This window comes from Ovis aries, chromosome 1 (genome assembly GCF_016772045.2).
Source record: "Ovis aries strain OAR_USU_Benz2616 breed Rambouillet chromosome 1, ARS-UI_Ramb_v3.0, whole genome shotgun sequence".
Taxonomy (NCBI): domain Eukaryota; kingdom Metazoa; phylum Chordata; class Mammalia; order Artiodactyla; family Bovidae; genus Ovis; species Ovis aries.
The window spans coordinates 47731767-47753125 of record NC_056054.1 but is presented as its reverse complement, the minus strand read 5'-3'; the positions used below and the strand labels follow the sequence as shown (position 1 = coordinate 47753125).

Sequence of the window (21359 nt, the reverse complement as noted above, 5' to 3'; positions counted from 1 at the left end):
TAGTGGCTATGCCAAATGACATTTCCACCAACAATATAGGAAGGTTCCAAAAAGAGATTTATTATAAAACACCTCTTGACCCATAACTATCCTAACTCTAGGAACCACCTACTCTCTTCTTGGCCATAAGGTACCTCATTGTCTTTGGAACAAAATGAAAATTCTTATGTAATGGGCCATAAAGCTTTACATGATCTAATCTCTGCACCCTTTTCTACAGTCTTGAGAAAGAAGAATGGAGCTGGAAGAATCAGGCTCCCAGACTTCAGACTCTACTACAAAGCAACAATAATCAAAACAATATGGTACTGGTACAAAACAGACTTAGAGCAATGGAACAGCACAGAAAGCCCAGCATCAAATTCATACGTTTTTGGTCAGTTAATCTACAACAGAGGAGGGAACAATATACATTAAAGAAAAGACAGTCTTTTCAATAAGTGGTGCTGGAAAAACTGGACAGCTACATGTAAAATAATGAAATTAGAACGTTCTCTTAACACCAAACACAAAGAATAAGCTCAAAGTGAATTAAAGACCTAAATGTATGACTGGATGCTATAAAACTCTCAGAAGAAAACACAGGAAGAACACTCTTTAACATAAATCACAGCAATTTATTTTTGGATACACTTCCTACAATAATGAAAATAAAAACAAAAAATAAATAAGACCTAAATAAACTTTTGTATTGCAAATGAAACCATAAACAAAACAGAGAGATCACAGATTAAGAGAAAATATTTGCAAATAATAAAATCAACAAAGGATAAATATCCAATATATACAAACAGCTCATGCAACTCAATATCAAAAATACAATCCAATCAAAAAATGAGCAGATCTAAATAGATATTCATCTGAAGAAGACATAAAGTGAAGTCGCTCAGTCGTGTCCCACTCTTTGAGACCCCATGGACTGCAGCCTACCACGCTCCTCCATCCATGGGATTTTCCAGGCAAGAGTACTGGAGTGGGTTCCCATTTCCTTCTCCAGAGGATCTTCCCAACCCGAGGACTGAACCTGGGTCTTCCGCATTGTAGACAGATGCTTTGCTATCTGAGCCATCAGGGAAGGCGTAGAGACCTAGAAGACATAGAGATGGCCAAAAACCCATAAAAAGATGCTCCACATCACTAATTATGACAGAAATGCAAATCAAAACTATACTGAAGTATCACCTCACACCAGTCAGAATGGCCATCATCAAAAAGTCTACAAACAGTAAATGCTGGAGAAGGTATGGAGAAAAGGGAACCCTTCTACATTGTTGCTGGGGGTGTAAATTGGTATAACCACCATAGAGAACAGTATTAAAGTTCCTTTAAAAACTAAAAATAGTTCCCATGTGATCCAGAAATCGCACTCCTAGGTGTATATCTGGATAAAACTGTGACTTGAAAAGATACATGTGCACCAGTGTTTACTGCAGCACTGTTTACAATAGGCAAGACATGGAAGCAACTTAAACGTCTATTGTAAGAAGAATGGATAAAGAAGATGTGTTGTGTATGTATACAATGGAATATTACTCTCATAAAAATGAAATAATGCCATTTGCAGCAACATGGATGGACCTAGAGATTATCACAGTAAGTGAAGTAAGTCAGACAAAGACAAATATCATAGTATGTCACTTATATGTTGAATCTAACAAGATGATACTGATGAATTTGTTGCAAAGCAGAAACAGAGACTTTGAAAATAAACTTATGGATAGCAAAGGGGAAAGGTTGGGAAGCAGATGAATTAAGAGTTTGGGATTGACATATATACACACTGCTTTTTATGGATTTGATTGTCATGGCATCCGGTCCCATCACTTCATGGGAAATAGATGGGGAAACAGTGGAAACAGTGTCAGACTTTATTTTTTGGGGCTCCAAAATCACTGCAGATGGTGATTGCAGCCATGAAATTAAAAGGCACTTACTCCTTGGAAGAAAAGTTATGACCAACCTAGATAGCATATTCAAAAGCTGAGACATTTCTTTGCCAACAAAGGTCCATCTAGTCAAAGCTGTGGTTTTTCCAGTAGTCATGTATGGATGTGAGAGTTAGACTATAAAGAAAGCCAAGCACCAAAGAATTGATGCTTTTGAACTGTGGTGTTGTAGAAGATTCTTGAGAGTCCCTTGGACTGCAAGGAGATCCAATCAGTCCTGAATATTCATTGGAAGGACTGATGTTGAAGCTGAAACTCCAATACATTGGCCACTGGATGCAAAGAACTGACTCATTGGAAAAGACACTGATGCTGGGAAAGATTGAAGGCAGGAGAAGGGGATGACAGAGAATGAGATGGTTGAATGGCATCACTGACACGAGGGACATGAATTTGAGTAGGCTTTGGGAGTTGGTGATGGACAGGGAGGCCTGGCATGCTGCAGTCCGTGGTGTTACAAAGAGTCAGACATGACTGAGCAAATGAACTGAACTGAATTGAATGATTGTAAAAATAAATTCCTCCATAATATTTTTTACTTAGATCCTTACAGTCATAAGAATTTTTATAGCCAATTTACATATTTAATTATACTGTAGAAGATACGGTATCAATAATAGATTTTAATTTTTAAAATTAGATTAGGATCAAATTATGTGGCAAAAGTGGATTAAAAATATGAGTTTGAGGAGAAAAAGAAACAATGTAGCATTTTTTTAAAGATAGAGCTTGTTCTTTTTTAATTTTTTTAAAATACTTGTATCACTGTTATGTAGATTCTTGGATGCATTTAAAAGTGAGAATTAACACATTCAAAGTGAGGATTAACATTTTTATTTTAATATATCCATGTTTATAGTAATCAGAAATTATAATTTTTGCAAAGACCTTAGCTTAAGATAAAAAATTTAGTTGACATTTTAAAAGCATGCAATACTTTACATAGTGTAGAAAATCATTTTATGGATCATAAAAGCAAAAAGAAAGCAATTGCTCACCTTTACTTCATCATCCTGAGTTTGGGAAGATCGCTGTACTCATACAATCTGCAGATAGAGATGCATAACCATGTCCTAGAGTTATGAGGGAAATTAACTCATAAAACCTTATAATAATTACAAAGTATTTATATACATATTTTGCCTTAAAACTTTATAAATCTATCTCTTGTGCACAGTCTCATTTAATCTTTACCAAAATAGAAATTGCTTAGTATAAGTGGTGCTATCTCCATTTTGCATATATGTGAGTAATGCTTTAATAGTTACTTTTGAGTTGAGTTTACTTGCCCAAAGTAATTGCTAATAAACCAGGGAGTTGATATCTAAAACATAAGTTTTAAGTTTCAATATAACTTTTAAAAAAGATAATAACACTGAAGCTTTCTTTTTCTTAACATGTTCTGCCTATAAGATGAGGAAATTAAAAAAAAAAAAAAAAGGAAAAGCTTGTTTGGAAGTTCAAGGAAGGTAAAATAGGAGTACTTTAAGGTATGACCTTCATTTATATAAAACTATTTCTCATGAACCAGTCCCAGGATGACAATGCAGGTAAGTAACATTTTGCTCTATCAAGCCAGAACTCCAAATGCCTCTTTTTTCTTCCTTTAAATTATATTTCACAGCATAAGGGATTTTGGTCATTGAGATGGTGGTAGTTTGCTTTGTTTTAAACATCAAGTTAACTGTAGGAAGGTGATTGATGATAATTGCCCTTAATTACACACTTCAGTTCAGTTCAGTCACTCAGTCGTGTCCGACTCTTTGCGACCTCCATAAATCGCAGCACTCCAGGCCTCCCTGTCCATCACCAACTCCTGGAGTTCACTCAGACTCAGGTCCATTGAGTTGGTAATGCCATCCAGCCATCTCATCCTCTGTCATCCTCTTCTCCTCCTGCCTCCAATCCCTCCCAGCATTAGGGTCTTTTCCAATGAGTCAGCTCTTCACATGAGGTGTCCAAAGTACTGAGTTTCAGCTTTAGCATCATTCCTTCCAAAGAACACCCAGGACTGATCTCCTTCAGAATGGACTGGTTGGATCTCCTTGCAGTACCAGGTACATTTAACAAACATCGTAACAATCTTGTCAAATAATTTTACAAATCCAAATTTATAGATGAGAAAACGAATTCACATTAATTTGCCCTACTTTCCACTGCTAGTACACAAAAAATTAACATTTGGACTCCAACATTGGTAAAGAATCTGCTTGCCAATGCCGGAAGCAGGGAGACATGAATTCCGCCCTGGGTCAGAAAGATTCCCTGGAGTATAAAATGGAAACCCACTCCAATATTCTTGCCTAGAAAGTTCCTTGGACAGAGGAGCCTGGCAGGCTGTGCAGTCCATGGGGTCACAAAGAATCAGACATGACTGAGCATGCGCGTGTGCACGTGTGCATGCGTGTGTGCACACACACACACAATAACAACAATTTGATCACTCTGCTACGCTGCCTCTCAAAGACATATAATGTGTCCCTGTGATCTAACAAAAACTTCAATTTGAGATTATTTTTAACTTTTAACAAATTTTGAAAAAACAAATTTGTTTGCAGGAAGCAGATTAAAAAAAAAAAACCTACACTATTTTTCCTCTGGGATACATTCCCTAATTTGTATTTTAAGGCATACCTCATATTGAAATATGACTTAGTCAATTTTCTCAAGAGAGGACAGATAAATATGGATTAATGGCTACTTTAGTTAATGATTGCAAGGCTGGTTTTAATTAATTGTGCTATGTACTCATTCTTAATTCATAAAATAAAATTTGTGCACAGAATAACATTTATTAGAAAAAAAAAAGGGCAAGAAAACTCCATCAGTGACCAGTAGAAAGTGTAAAGGTGATCATAAGCAAAGACAGAATAATTATTTTTACTTTTATTGATGCTATAAAGTAGCATATACTCTGTTTGACAAAACAGTGGAATTTGTAACATTTCTGTATATCCATTTTTTATGTTTCCTATTTTATCATCTGTATTTATATGCAGATAGAATACTTTCCAAACACAAAGATGTTTAATGGAAAGAAGTAAAAAGAAAAAACCACACATGGAACTCTGCACTAGAATTGCTTATATTGCTTTGGGTACAGAGGTGTGTGTGTGTGTGTGTGTGTGTGTGTGTGTGTGTGTGTGTGTGTGTGTGTGTGTGTGTGTGTGTGTGTGTGTGTGTGTGTGTGTGTGTGTGTGTGTGTGTGTGTGTGTGTGTGTGTGTGTGTGTGTGTGTGTGTGTCTTTCCCTTGTTTTAAGAGTAAGGCGTCTGTATGTGGCTCCATCCCTAAGAAGATGGCAGAGAGAGACTTGCCTGGACCCTAGAGCTTTAATCTCTATCACTTCTCTGGACCTGGGTGCATTCTCCTTCTCTCATACTGCTATTTTAAACACCTCCCGCCTGCATTCTGAATGTAGTGTTCATTCCTTTTATAGCTCCTGAGGTGAAAGTCCAACTTCTCCAGGAAGCAGCTGCCAGGGAGACAGCACTGCAGACAGAATTCTCCCCACAGTGGTTCAGAGCACCTGCCAGTTAACAAAACTCCTGAAGCCCTTCCAGATCCAAATATCTCACACTTAGGTCCATGTGGGAGAAAGCAAGCTGGTTTAGTTGAATTCAAAATGTACAAAGTAGAAACAAAAAAAAATTCCCAATCTGATTACTGATTCTTGTATCAGCTTTGAACAAAACTAGTGTTTAACTTCTCAGATAGGTAGCGCCTTATCCTTTCTACATGCTTTACCTCCTTTATCCATCATACTTTCATGAATGACCACTTTTAGCATTGAAGTAATAAGACCTTCCTCCCTCTCAAAATGTTTTTGTGTTAAATGAGATCATGTAAAAATATTTTCCATACCACTTAACCTAGTCATCATTTCATTCAGAGAATGGAATTTATTATTATTAAGAAGACAAGCTGATCATAATTAGATTTTTAGTAATAGTCCAAAAATGTCAGTATGTTGCACTAAGACTTTTTTACTTTAGTCAGTATTACTATATCCATGCCTATTTTACTGAATGAATCTTAATTCATATGTTGAGTGGTTTATAAATAATATATTGAAACACCCTAAATATAAAACTCCCTTGTCATTGCCTCTTCTAAACATAGACAGGCTAACATGGAAGTTTGACTTAAATGAGACAATGGTGAGAAAAAGGATAAAGCAATTTATAGTATTATGGAAAATATGGTTTAATTACAAGTTAAAATGAGTGATTTCAGTGTTTGGAATTTACAGATCGATACAAAACCAGTATCTGATGATCTCCTAGGCATTTAAAATGTTGAGATTTGCATATATAAGTATATGTATATACTTACATATGTTTTTTAAAATACAGACACTATAAATTATACATTAAATTAAGACTTAAAGGTATGAATTTATGCCATTGGTTGATATTATTAAAGTTCATATCTTTTAGGAATTAGGCATAGAATGTATGAGAAAACAAAGAAAACTTTTTTTTAAACATTCATTATTTTCAGTATTCTTTTCTCTGACTTACAATATTAAAAATATGTATGTTTGAGAATTTGGTGTTATAATTAGATAGTAGCTCATAACTTTCAATCTCTTGTCCAATAAATTTTTAAAATAGCTTTATTATTTCAAAGAAGTGCTAGAATAAAATATATAGGAAATTGTTTTTCTTTCACAAAGTAAGAAATCAATATTATTTGGGGTTTTTTTGTAAACATATAATATTTAAAAATTAAAATATACTTAACATGACATAATGCCCATTCTAAAAATAAATGTACATATGTCATTAATATTATATACTTATACCTGGAGGTAAAATGAAATTATGTCATAATAAAGTTAATGCCATGCATTACAAATTTTAATAAGCATGTCATTTGTAACTTACAAGACTTATTTGTACCTCATGTCCTTCTCTCTATAAATGGACACAATGATAGTATTTGATGATACCTATCACAATGGATGTTGTAAAGATTGAAAGAGAAGTAGATATAATGTGCTTAGAACAGTAACTGACAGGTTGTAAAGGTAGTAGTATATTATTATTGTCTACACAATAATATTGAATTGTTTTCCTGCACAAGTGCATTTCTCACTTAGAAATTTCTTTCAGTTCAGTTCAGTTCAGTCGCTCAGTCGTGTCTGCCTATTTGCGACCCCATGAATTGCAGCACGCCAGGCCTCCCTGTCCATCACCATATCCCGGACTTCACTCAGACTCACGTCCATCAAGTCCGTGATGCCATCCAGCCATCTCATCCTGGGTCGTCCCCTTCTCCTCCTGCCCCCAATGCCTCCAAGGATCAGAGTCTTTTCCAATTAGTCAACTCTTCGCATGAGGTGTCCAAAGTACTGGAGCTTCAGCTTTAGCATCATTCCTTCCAAAGAAATCCCAGGGCTGATCTCCTTCAGAATGGACTGGTTGGATCTCCTTGCAGTCCAAGGGACTCTCAAGAGTCTTCTCCAACACCATAGTTCAAAAGCATCAATTCTTCAGCACTCAGCTTTCTTCACAGTCCAACTCTCACATCCATACATGACCACAGGAAAAACCATAGCCTTGACTAGACGGACCTTAGTCGGTAAAGTAATGTCTCTGCTTTTGAATATACTATCTAGGTTGGTCATAACTTTTCTTCCAAGAAGTAAGCGTCTTTTAATTTCATGGCTGCAGTCACCATCTGCAGTGATTCTGGAGCCCCCAAAAATAAAGTCTGACACTGTTTCCACTGTTTCCCCATCCATTTCTCATGAAGTGATAGGACCAGATGCCATGATCTTCGTTTTCTGAATGTTGAGCTTTAGGCCAACTTTTTCACTCTCCTCTTTCACTTTCATCAAGAGGCTTTTTAGCTCCTCTTCACTTTCTGCCATAAGAGTGGTATCATCTGCATATCTGAGGTGATTGATATTTCTCCCGGCAATCTTGATTCCAGCTTGTGCTCCTTCCAGTCCAGCATTTCTCATGATGTACTCTGCATATAAGTTAAATAAGCAGGGTGACAATTTACTGCCTTGACGTACTCCTTTTCCTATTTGGAACCAGTCTGTTGTTCTATGTCCAGTTCTAACTGTTGCTTCCTGACCTGCATACAGATTTCTCATTTTAAAATATAATTGTCACCATCTGTAAGTGTGAGTGCTTCACTTAATAAAGAAGATCTTTGGACAGATTGCTAATTCTGTGGATTTCTCTTGACAAAGTTACACATGCCCGACACCTGCCAAAACAGAAAGATAATAAGTGTTTCTGCACCAGAGTACCTTCTGCCACAGAAGTATTAAAAGTTAACTCAAAATATCATCAATCATAATATTATATATAATATTATTTTCTAGGGAATATTGCACATTATGTAATTGTATGACTTACAAATACTTGTATAAATGTGTGTGTATTTCATATCTATATCCTTATTCATATCTATATCCATATCTATTATACTATCTAACGAATAACTGGCAGGAAACATATTAAGAAGAGAACACTTTAAAAACAAAGGCAAGTGGGTGAGGAGATAGAATTGTTCTGTTCTTTTTAATCTCTGCTTTACTCTTCTTACATCATTTTGGGCTTGAAACTAGGATATCAAAGCTCTTTTTGTATGCAAAATTAGCTTGGAGGTTGTATGAGGTTCTGAATTTTTTATTTTTTGTGTGTGCTTTTGAACGGTCTTCTGTCAAATTTAGAACTTTGTGATACAATGAAAAGACAGCTGTGAAGGTAGCTGGCCAGTCCCTTCACAGGAATATCATTTGCACACAATTTAGCTTTGAATCCAAGGGAAATTGTGCTTTTCTTTTATTAATTAGTACCTTTAATAGGAGCTTTCATTAATCAACATGTCTTGAGAAACGCTAGTCTTTTTCCATTGAGTTGAATAAATCCTGCTGTGTAGGGTACTGGAAACGGTGCTGAGGCTTATGTTTGGGGAACGTGTTACAGGGAATTAGATATATGAAAGGGAAAAAAAAATCATCCTTTGGCAGTCACAGGCTTTATTTCTTAATGAACTTAAAAAAATAAATAACCCAAATATGCTCATTTCTACTAAGCTCTCTGATGTCTACCTTTCAGAGTTAGTCACACAGGAGATAGTGTCACAGAGTCGGTTAGGATAATTCCAACATCATTTTGTTCAACTAACACCTCACCAAGTGGGACTTTATACCCTCCAAACTAAGGACTTGCCTAATGTGTGCTAATGGGTTTACTGGGTGATTCAATGGTAAAGAATCTGCCTGCCAATGTAGGAGACACAGGAGACAGGAATTTGATCTCCAGGTTGGGAAGATTCCCTGGTGGAGGAGGAAATGACCCACTCCAGTATCCTTGCCTGGAGAATTCCCATGGACAAAGGAGGCTGGCAGGAGGCAGTCCATAGGGTCTCAAAGAGTTGGACATGACTGAGCAGAGCTGCACAATGCAATGTGTACTAATGCCATTTATAAAGGAATTCCTTAAAAGAGTTCAGATGTAGCAATCTCAGTTTTATTAGAAAAGTGTTAACTATCTTAAGTTTAGGTTTAAACAATCTTAAACAAAACGAACTATTGAAGTTATTTTCTATACATTTTTCAACAACCAGATGTTTGGAACTGTGTATGCAAAACATCCAGATGATTGACTAAAAATTTAAGTATTTGTCATGATAATTGGCTGGGTGTGAGCACAGCTTATGTTGAGGAGGGTATTTTTAGAACTGCTTCACTCATGTCCCTATGAAGTAGGTAGTTTAGCAGATTTTTTAAGTGGAGCAAAAAAAAAAAAAAAAAAAGGTCTCAAGAAAATCCATGCCATATGCAATTAAAGGATATATTCATTGGTAAACATTTTTATTCATATTGTTTCATTGTCTAGACTTCAAAGCGATCCTGGATCACTAGCTGTTAAAATGTTCTATTTGGAAGTCCAGAGATGAAAAATGATCCAAGTTTGTAACCTAAGAATTGTTGCTTCATCTTTCCTCTGTTAATGATCTGATCATCTTTGTTTTACCAACTTCTCCCTCACATATTAATTCCTCCATCTGAAACAGAAGAACCCGTCACCCTTGCTGCTGTCTGACTCTAAGAATGAATAGCATAGTCTATCACTGTAGTTAAGAGTGCAGGCTCATTGGTTTTGTTCATGTTACACTTTCCCAGTATCTTCATGTCTGTAGATAAAATGAAGATAATAGTGTCTGGCTCATAAGTTTATGTGAGGATTAAATAGAATATGAAATGTAAAGTGCCTAACAAAGTGCCCAGTACATACTAAACAGAATATTTACTGGTTTAAAGTGGTTCCTCAAGTACAGAGACAAATGCTGTGGATCTTTCTTATTTCAACTAGTTATGAACCGACCTCTCACCCCCACCAACCACTTTACTCTGTTCACTCAATGCTGAGGTTAGTTCCCCACCAAACACTTGATTGCTTAGGCCTTCCTCTGTATTTAACAGAAGTTATTGTTTGTGCCACAAATATCTGTATTTAATTACTTAGTATCATAGATAATATGTCCATGACTTTTCTTTCTGAACCAGGTTGCACTTTGGAAATTTTTATACACTTCACCCTATTATTTCTTCTTCTAAAACCAGCTTAATTTTTGCCCTCATTCATCCACTCAACAAGTATTTCTATTTATTGTCCATTATGTAGAGGGCCTTAGAATATACAGAAGTGGCTAAATGGACAGTTCCTAGATCTTACTTTTAGCAGGGAGAGACAGAAAATAATAACCCAGTAAATAGGTAATATGTCTCATGGGAGTGCTGGGAGTAGTGGTATTTTTTGTTATTTAACACTTCAGGTAATTCAATGGAGACCTAAGGAAGATAGGGATTACATTATGAAGACCTCTAGAGGAAGAGAGTTCCAGGTAGAAGAAACAGAAATACCGACTTCTTGGGGCAAGGGCATGTATGAGTTATTGGAAGCACAGCTGGAGACCCAGAGTCTAGAGCAGAGTAAATGGGAAAGAATGTGAACTGATAAAGTCAGGGAGGAATCAAGTGATCAGATTATGTAGGATGGTTGGTCACTATCAGGATTAAAGTTCTACTTATGAGTGAAATAGGAAGGCTTGGAATTGTTGATCAGTTCAGTCACTCATTCGTGCCTGACTCTTTGCGACCCCATGGACTGCAGCATGCCAGACTTCCTTGTCCATCACCAACTCCCAGAGCTTGCTCAGACTCATGTCCATTGAGTCGGTGATGCCATAAAGCCATCTTATCCTCTGTAGTCCCCTTCTCTTCCTGCCTTCAATCTTTCCCAGCATCAGGGTCTTTTCAAATAAGTCAGTTTGCATCATGTAGCCAAATTATTGGAGCTTCAGCTTTAGCATCAGCCTTTCCAATGAATATTCAGTACTGATTTCTTTAGGACTGACTGGTTTAATCTCCTTGCAGACCAAGGGACTCTCAAGAGTCTTAACCAACACCACAATTGAAAAGCATCAATTCTGCAGTGCTCAGCTTTCTTTAAATGGTCCAATTCTCACATCCATACATGACTACTGGAAAAACCATAGCTTTGACTACATGGGCCTTTGTTGGCAAAGTAATGTCTCTGCTTTTTAATATGCTGTCTAGGTTGGCCACAGCTTTTCTTCCAAGGAGCAAGCATCTTTGAATTTCATGGCTGCAGTCATCTATCAATAACCTCACATGCAGATGACACCACCCTTGTGGCAGAAAGCGAAGAAAAACTAAAGAACCCCCTGATGAAAGTGAAAGAGAAGAGTGAAAAAGTTTGCTTAAAAGTCAACATTCAGAAAACCAACATCATGGTATCCGGTCCCATTAATTCATGGCAAATATATGGGGAAACAATAGAAACAGTGATAGACTTTATTTTGGCGGGCTTCAAAATCACTGCAGATGGTGCCTGCAGCCATGAAGTTAAAAGCCGCTTGCTCCTTGGAAGAAAAGTATGACCAACCTAGACAGCATATTAAAAAGCAGAGATATTACTTTGCCAACAAAGGTCCATCTTTACAAAGCTATGGTTTTTCTAGTAATCATGTATGGATGTGAGAGTTGGACCATAAAGAAAGCTGAGCACTGAAGAATTGATGCTTTTCAACTGTGGTGTTGGAGAAAACCTTTGAAAGTCCCTTGGACTACAAGGAGATCAACCAGTCCATCCTAAAGGAAATCAGTCCTGAATATTCATTGGAAGGACTGATGCTGAAACTGAAACTCCAACACTCTGACCACCTGGTATGAAGAACTGACTCAATGGAAAAGACCCTGATGCTGGGAAAGATTGAAGGCAGGAGAAGGGGATGACAGAGCATGAGATGGTGAATGGCATCACCAACTGGAAGGACATGAGTTTGAGTAAGCTCTGGGAGTTGGTGAGGCAGGGAGGCTTGGCCATGCTGAGGTCCATGGGGTCTCAAAGAGCTGGACATGACTGAGTGACTAAACTGAACTGAGTCAACATCTGCAGCAATTTTGGAGCCTAGAAAATAAAATCTGTCAGTGTTTCCATTGTTTCTCCATCTATTTGCCATGAAGTGACAGGACGGGATGTCATGATCTTAGTTTTTTGATTGTTGGATTTTAAGCCAGTTTTTTCACTCTCCTCTTTCATTTTCATCAAGAGGTTCTTTAGTTCCTCTTTGCTTTCTGCCATAAGGGTGGTGTCATCTGTGTATCTGAGGTTATTGATATTTCTCCAAGCAGTCTTGATTCCAGGAATTGTTGATGATTTCATTTAAATTCTGAAGTTCATTCTGTTTGTTGTGGGGAGAATGGTGTCAATGGCAGATGCCAGAAACCTTCAGATAATTATAATAATTCATTATAGCAACAATTTAATTACTATATTTTCACTTCCTAATCTTCATGATGGCAAGTCATGAATGTAATTTATCATACTTGCTAAATTATAAATTCTGCATGAGCCAGGATTCCAACAGATTATATCTTTAGATCACTAGAGTTCTTCAACCAAAGGGGAAAAAAAAAGTTTTGGTGCCCGAAGATTACAAAACTTAATTTTTACCACTTCTGTCCTTCTTGTACCCTCCCATTACCCTCTGTCATACCCTAAATTCTTTCTTTCTTTCCACAATTTCTTCTTAATAGAGCATATACATATCAAGCAGTATTTCTTTGTATAAATGGAAAAAATAGGGTGGATGTGGAGAACAAAGAGGAGCAAGATAGGAGACATATGTGTATATGCCTATGTAATACATTTTGCATAATCATCTTATAGTTGACCTTCAGTTCAGTTCACTTGCTGAGTCATGTCTGATTCTTTGTGGCCCCATGTACCGCAGCACACCAGGCTTCCCTGTCCATCACCAATTCACGGAATCCACCTAAACCCATGACCATTGAGTCGGTGATGCCATCCAACCATCCCTTCCTCTTATAGTCTCTGTAAATATATAATAATTTTATATAAAATAGAAAGTCATGCCTGTTACTGTTCCCAATTTGTTAAATTCCATATATGGCAGTTTGAGGTGTTTAGGTTCTACCTCAGTAATCTGACACAGTTCTACAGAAATCCAAGGAGATAATACACCAGCTTTTTTACCATGAGTCTCATTAAAGGACCTTCCTCATACATGTTTTGAAAAATTTTGGATTGGAGTCAATAAAATTTATGTAATATAATTTTCTCAGCCAAGGAGACATAAAGGATCATTTTTTTCATGTTTTTCTCAGTGAAGAAGTTAGAATTTATTCTTCTATGAATATCCCTGACATACCACAACAGAGGAGAGTGCTTATGCTAAGACTAAGAATCCTAACTCTGATCAGGTCTATGAAACCCCTAATATGTAAATACTAGTTACTTTTTGTAGTCTTCTTGATACCCCCACCCCAAATAAAGGTAAAACTGCTGCTGTCTCCAGGGAAAGGAAAATACCAGACGGAGTGTTCTAAATCAGACTTTCATGGTCAAAGGTCCATTAATAATTAATTTTCTGCTTCCTTTAGAATAGGACAGGTTAAGCAGTTGGTCACATTCAGTAAATAAGAAATTACTTGCAGTAATTTCTGCAACATTCTAATAATCTTCTCATATCTGAAATCTATTTTAAAAGCCTTTGATCTTCATTATGGTGAAAAGGACATTGAATGTGAAGATACAAGACTTGATTGCGAATTCAACTTTGCCACCCACTAACAACGTGGCTTGGGCAAGTCATTTAACCCCAAAATTCTATTTATATTCTGTGATGAAATTGAGCATAGCAATCTATGTTGTTGTTAGGAACAACAATCTCCCAGTGTTGTTGTTAGGAACACCAAATATGATAAAGTTTGAAGGCCACAAATGCAAAGGTCACAGAATAAACACTTGGTGAACCCACATATTAAATGTAGATATTGGAATTATCATAATCCTAGTAGAGGTATTTCCATGTTGTACTCATACCAATACACATGTGATCTTGTGAAATGGAAACTGTCCCCTGTAGCTTCTTTCAGCATATTATTAAGAATGACAATACACTATAATTATTTAATTATGTCATCAAAATGGGTTTTATTTTCTTCATTAAATACATCAGGAAAAGCTTTTCAATTAACAGTGACCTTTATGACTTCTACTAGTTTGCATTCTGTAGATCGTGAAGCTGACTGCAAATTAGATTCAGCAATGTATCTTGTTCCTTATTTTTTCACCCACTGATTAGTTTGATACACTTGACAGTAATCTACCCTGTTGCTTTCAACTTGCCATTTTGTACCAGTCTCAAAATGCTGCCTTCAATCCCCTAAGGTGTTCTGTAGAAATGCTATCAAACTATTTCCTTGTATGTGTATTTTGATTCTGTAGCTGTGCTTTGTACTCATTTAAGGGAACAAGTCTTTAATTTGTATCACAGTGTTTTCAAGATAAAATTTAGAATTCCAGGCCTCAGCAAAATCACTGATACGTGACCACAGCCTTCTGTTTCAAATCTTGGCATGCCTGATGTCTGGTGGATGCAAAGCTATATTTTTGAATTTTGTTATAGAATTACAACTCTGAATAAATGACTTCAGATTTAGCCTTAAAATCTACTAATAATCATCATGCTTGCTATTATCACTTTACATCTAGTTTACCTTTTCAATTTTATCTCTCATCCCTCCTAGCCTATACTCCCGGCTTTCTACTTGCTTGAGCTGCTTGGCTCTCCTCTCTCACCTTTCCCTGGTACTGTCCACCTATTGCTCTTCTGTCTAGAACCCCACATCTTCCACTATTCATCTCCTTATCTTGGGCATTTTGTATACTCTAACAACCTTTCCATGTCAAGTACCCCTCTTTGGTTTCTCATGTGTCTTGCATCTGATTTAATAAAAGTATTCTTTCTGTGCTTTATTCATTGGTTGACTTAGTTAGATTGTCTTCCTTAGTAGACTGAAAGTTTTGGAGAGCAAAGGCAATGTCCCTTGAATAGTAGGTGCTCTGTAAGTATTGTTGGATAAAATAATGCTTTCTGGAAAATCTATTGATCAGTTTATTGAAAAGATGGCAAGAATATACTACTAAAAATATTATATTAGCTTTGCTACATTTAATTACAGCAGCAAAATTATTAGTAAAAAGCAGTTTATAGTTTTGGTGTACAGGTTTACTGCTCTGTAAATGCAGATAATTTAACCTTATATATGGTACCATTTTGTGTTTTATGCATCTGGTACGTTATATACAGAATTTGATTAGGTTAAATCAGGCTAGCTAATGAACCTATTCTACTTATTATAATTTCAAAGAAAGAAATGTGTTTTGTGTTGAAATTGTTTTTTGAACGAATTTAACCTTATTTAAATTTACTTGTCCTCCAGACTGAATACAAGAAGATTTTTGACTGGCTTTGAATTAAAATACAGATACACACAGACACATGTATAAAAAACAAAACTAAACTGTGTGAAGGTATCGTTTCATATTTGCTTTGAGGATGAAAAATGTACCAGTGTGTTCATGTCTCCTGTGTTTATGTCTGATGTTTGCATTTGCGGCAGTGCCATAATTCAGCATATGGAAATACACTCAGAACAAAGATAATGTCTCTCATTTTCATTTTGATTAATAATGTCTATGTCTGGTAATTTGCAGGTGTTATTTGGAAGATGGAGCTTCAAAGGGTGCCTGGCTGAATCGGTCAAGTATTATTTTTGCGGGAGGTGATAAGTGGTCAGTGGATCCTCGAGTTTCAATTTCAACATTGAATAAAAGAGACTACAGCCTCCAGATACAGAATGTAGATGTGACAGATGATGGCCCGTACACGTGTTCTGTTCAGACTCAACATACACCAAGAACAATGCAGGTGCATCTAACTGTGCAAGGTACTCATTTCCATATCTGCTATACTGTGAAGGTCTATGCTTAGGAATGTTTGGTATTTGGATATAAGAATGACTGAGAGGTAACTGACAATGTTGAAAGATATGTTGTCACTGTTTTCAGGGATGTATGTTCTTAGATTCCATTAAGTATAATGGATATTATAGGCATACAAATCCCTACTTACCGAGATAAAAAATTATCCATTAACACCACATTATGATTCTTTGGTATATGATTAATTTTGTTTCTTCCTATGAGTCACGCCTTCAATAAATTTTTGAGAATACATGATTGATACATTACAGTATTTTTTGATAACCTGTGATGGCTACATTAAACTATTAGAACTTTTTGCAATATGAATAGTAATTTTAAAAAAGTAATCCTCAAGCTTTCCAACACTTTGTCTCAATTCAGCTTCTTTTTACTTTGATTCAAGTTGCAAGGAAGAGAAGCACCCTTCTAGAATTACTTTAATTAAGTATAGAGTAATTGGAAAAATATGGTTCACAATGTTTTATTTTTGATTTACATACAGTAGATCATAAATCATAGCTAACTTACAATATCCAAATATAAACAGAATCAGCAAATTATTTTCTTTAACTTGCATGCTAAAATGTAAGAGCATATTTACCCTCAACACATTACTTTTCATGGAAAATGTAATTAAAATGCTAGTAAAATAAAAAATGTATATTTTTGCCCTTTTGCATTGTTTCCTTGTGCTATATAGATTAATCATGTACTGGATGCATAAAAATAGAATACTATGGAACTGAAAATGATATTGCAGTATTTCTAAGTAAAACTAATAACAAATTATATGATAATGTACTGCCGGTGAATGCCTGTTTTATTCGTATCAGGAAAGCTGAATGAGCACGTTACTGGTATTATTTTTTAGTTTGCCCTTCAAAAATCAGCAGTAAGTATTTAAGTTACATGGTTTACATTCAGAAAATATTGTTATTCTACAACTTTACTATTTCATCTCATAAGGGTAAAAGTGGATTCAGCACAGCTTCAGTTATTAGTAAGTAGTTTAACTTTGTGATTATTAAATTTACTAAACAATTAGCTTTAACAAGAAAAGTATACCCTGAAGGGTAAGTCAGTGAATTTCCTCAGTGGTTTTTCTTATTACAGATCATTGAAGACTTTTTGGTGTTTTTTATTTAAAAGCATATGAGAAAATAATAAAATTTTCACCCAAGTCAATTTTTATCCAAAGATTATCCAGAGATTCCAGAGGGCAGTGGTTTTTCCAGTTTCAAAAAATGACATGAAGTTACAAGTCAAAGGCACATTTCTTCAGTTATCCAAGCTTATTCCTGTTCAAAGTTTCTAGTCCAAACACTATAAGAAATAATTTATAATGTGAGGAAAAGTACACTTTGACAGTAATATTTGAATCACTTAAGATATAGACATTTTACTTCTTATATATTTAAATGATATATTTCTGAACACTGAAAATATCTCTCCTTCCTTTTCTTCATTTTCTCTTATTCCATATTAGGCCCACATTTTGCAACCAGACTATAAATATGTATGGTATGGTTGCAAAATTTATATATTTATATATATATATATATATATACATACATATATATATATATATATATATACACACACACACACACATGTATATGCCCTGCTAATGCAAATGCTCAATTTTCATATAATTTCTTCATAATTTTACATTACATATATTGTTCAGTAGTATTGAAACTGTTATATGCCTTACTCCAGCACTATCTTTTGCTGGCCATTGTAAACTTTTTGAACACCATTTTAGGAGGAGCATTTTCCAAATGCACTTACTATATTTTTATCACTATATTTGTTCCTCTAGAAAAATAAAATTAGTGTTACTGTTTTGACATATGTGGTTGGGTCAAATTAAAAGCTAATAATTTTACAGTATTTATGAAACTAATTACTTATTAAAAGTTGATTGACATGTGGGCAGTTTTCCAATTACATTAATAAAGTTCAAGGAACAAATTAATAGGCTTGTCAGTCAATTTCAAGAACTAAATAAATGTCACAAAAAGTCAAACCCCACTTAAGCTACATTTCTTCACTGTAAACAGAAATAAACTGAGGTGCACATCTTTTCAATCTCTAAATTTGTTAATTTGTCTGATACTCAGATGTATTTGGATAGTTTTAAAGTGTATGTTCTTTACCTAAATATTTGTCAGCCTTGGATGACCGAGATAAGGAAATGTTAACAAGTAAGAGAAGGCTATTTATTAATCACTGATGTCAAACACACAGTGGCTGGTAAAAACAAAGCTCATCTGTAATTGTTGAAGCTATGTACTCAAGGGAGCTAGTTTTTAAAAGTCATTTTAGAAAGGGGGTAATAAAAAGGATTTATGCTTCTGAACTCTGGTGTTGGAGAACTCTTGAGAGTCCCTTGGACTGCAAGGAGATCCAACCAGTCCATTCTGAAGGACATCAGCCCTGGGATTCCTTTGGAAGGAATGATGCTAAAGCTGAAACTCCAGTACTTTGGCCACCTCATGCAAAGAGTTGAGTCATTGGAAAAGACTCTGATGCTGGGAGGGATTGGGGGCAGGAGGAGAAGGGGACAACAGAGGATGAGGTGGCTGGATGGCATCACGGACTCAATGGACGTGAGTTTGGATGAACTCCGGGAGTTGGTAATAGACAGGGAGACCTGGCGTGCTGTGATTCATGGAGTCGCAAAGAGTCAGACACGACTGAACGACTGAACTGAATAAAAAGGATATCTTGTCAATACAGACTGTGCATGGGATATTTGTTCGTATTGTTGGTTTCTCACAGATATTAGTATCAATAAATGGAATAATGGGGGAGAAAAGACACTGGAGTAGGAGTTGGAAAACCTGGATTCTGAACCTATGATTACTCTTGAAAGACTCTCTAAAAGTTTTCTCATTCGAAGAAAGTGGACTCAAATCAGAAAATCGAGGTCAATTCTAATCAAAACCAAAAAGACAAATGACAGGGGAGAAAATCCACTGTGGTTATTTGCTTTTGATTTGAAAGGGAAATAGTTATTTAAGTGAAAAAAATGAAAAAAAATCATAACACTTGTATAACACTTGTATTGAGAACTATGCAAAGTGATTTTTAAATAGTAGCACCTTCTAATACTTATTCTACTAAGTATATTCTACTAAGTATAAGTCCCAAATAGGACTTCCCTGGTGGCTCAGATGGCAAAGAATCTGTCTGCAATGCAGGAGGCCCAGGTTCAATCACTGGGTTGGAAAGATCCCCTGGAGAAGGTAATGGCAACCCACTCATGGATTCTTGCCTGGAGAATCCCATGGACAGAGGAACCTGCTGGGCTACAGTCAATGGGGTCACATAGAGTCAGACACGACTGAGTGACTAACACTTTACTTTAGTGCTTTAGTTATCTCCATGTTTTATTTCACTAATTGAGCTGAACAATGTATGTACTCATGGAATTTGAAGAATGTGGTATATTGGAGTTTTGCTTCATGGGGATGGAAATTGGCTGATAGATATAGTAAGAAAATAAATTTTTCATTGCCCATATTTAATGCTGTTAAATCAAGTTACCTATTTGTCCAGCATTTCAAACCATTTAGTATAGCATTTACTAAGAGCAGTCTTTATTATTCATGAGTATAAGAATATATATGACTTGAATACTTATTATGAAGGGAGACCTCTATCATAATACTGTCATGATAAACATAAAATCTAAATGCTTCCTATTCAAATATAGAACACAGTGTTAGTTGCTCAATCATGTCCAACTCTTTGCCACTGCATGGACTGCAGCCTGCCTGATTTCTCTGTCCATGGAATTCTACAGGCAAAAATACAGCAATGGGTTGCCATGCCCTCCTCCAGGGGATCTTCCGATCCAGGGATCAAACACAAGTTCTTGCATTGTGGGTGGATTCATTACTTTCTGAGCCACCAGGAAAACCCATATAACACAATGGTTTCTACTACAGTCCACATCTAGAATCTAGGTTGTATACAGCACAAAATAAGACACCTAAAGATATTGTATAATAAGTAAATATATGTACAACAGTTGCAGCCAACACCCTGACTACTGCCTTGTGAAACTCTGAGCAGTTAAAACGTTCCAAGATAGAAATGGAAATAACAAATGTGTATTGTTTTAAGACACGCATACATTCACACACACACAGCATATGGAACGTTTATCATTCAACTTGTGCCCTTTCAGGGAGATATACTCTAGGTTTTCTCTAGGCAGAGTAGAAGGAGTTTTGACCAGCACTCAAGCGTGTAAGCAAAATAATGTCTCACAGAACTGGAAAAGGTCAGTTTTAATTCCAGTCCTAAAGAAGGACAATGTCAAAGAATGTTCAAACTACTGTACAGTTGCATACATTTCACATGCTAGTAATGTTATGCTCAAAATCCTTCAAGCTCAGCTTCAGCAGTATGAGAACTGAAAATTTCAGATGTACCAGCTGGATTTAGAAAAGGCAGAGGAACCAGAGATCAAATTGTCAATCAGTATCTGTTGGATCATAGAAAAAGCAAGGGAATTCCAGAAAAAAAAAAAAAATCTACTTCTTTGTCTACACTAAAGCCTTTGACTGTATGGATCACAAAAATCTATGGAAAAATTCATAAAGAAATGGGAATACCAGACCACCTTACCCATCCCCTGAGAAACCTGTATGCAGGTCAAGAAGCAGCACTTAGAACCAGACACAGAATAACTGACTGGTTCAAAATTGGGAAAGGAGTACAAGGCTGTATATTGTCACCCTGAATTTTTAATTTATATGCAGAGTAAATCATGTGAAATGCTTGGCTGGTTGAATCACAAGCTGGAATCAAGACTGAGTGGAGAAATATCACCTACTTCCTATATGCAGATGATACCATGCTAATGACAGAAAGTGAAGAGGAACTAAAGAGCCTCTTGATAGGGTGAAAGAGCAGAGTGAGAAAGTTGGATTAGAACACAATATTCAAAAAACTAAGATCATAGCATCTAGTCCCATCAGTTTCTGGCAAATAGATGGGGAAACAATGGAAACAGTGACAGAGTTTATTTTCTTGTGCTCCAAAATCACTGTA

At 36.0% G+C, this 21359-nt stretch overlaps 1 protein-coding gene across 1 annotated transcript in view; it reads left to right on the top strand.

The window, feature by feature from the left end:
* Positions 1-21359, top strand: part of NEGR1 (neuronal growth regulator 1) — a 1017459-nt gene that overhangs the window by 411966 nt on the left and 584134 nt on the right. The window contains exon 2 of the mRNA XM_012173704.5: positions 16023-16255. Within this exon, the coding sequence (XP_012029094.1) occupies positions 16023-16255 (233 nt within the window). The remainder of the gene's footprint in view (positions 1-16022; positions 16256-21359) is intronic.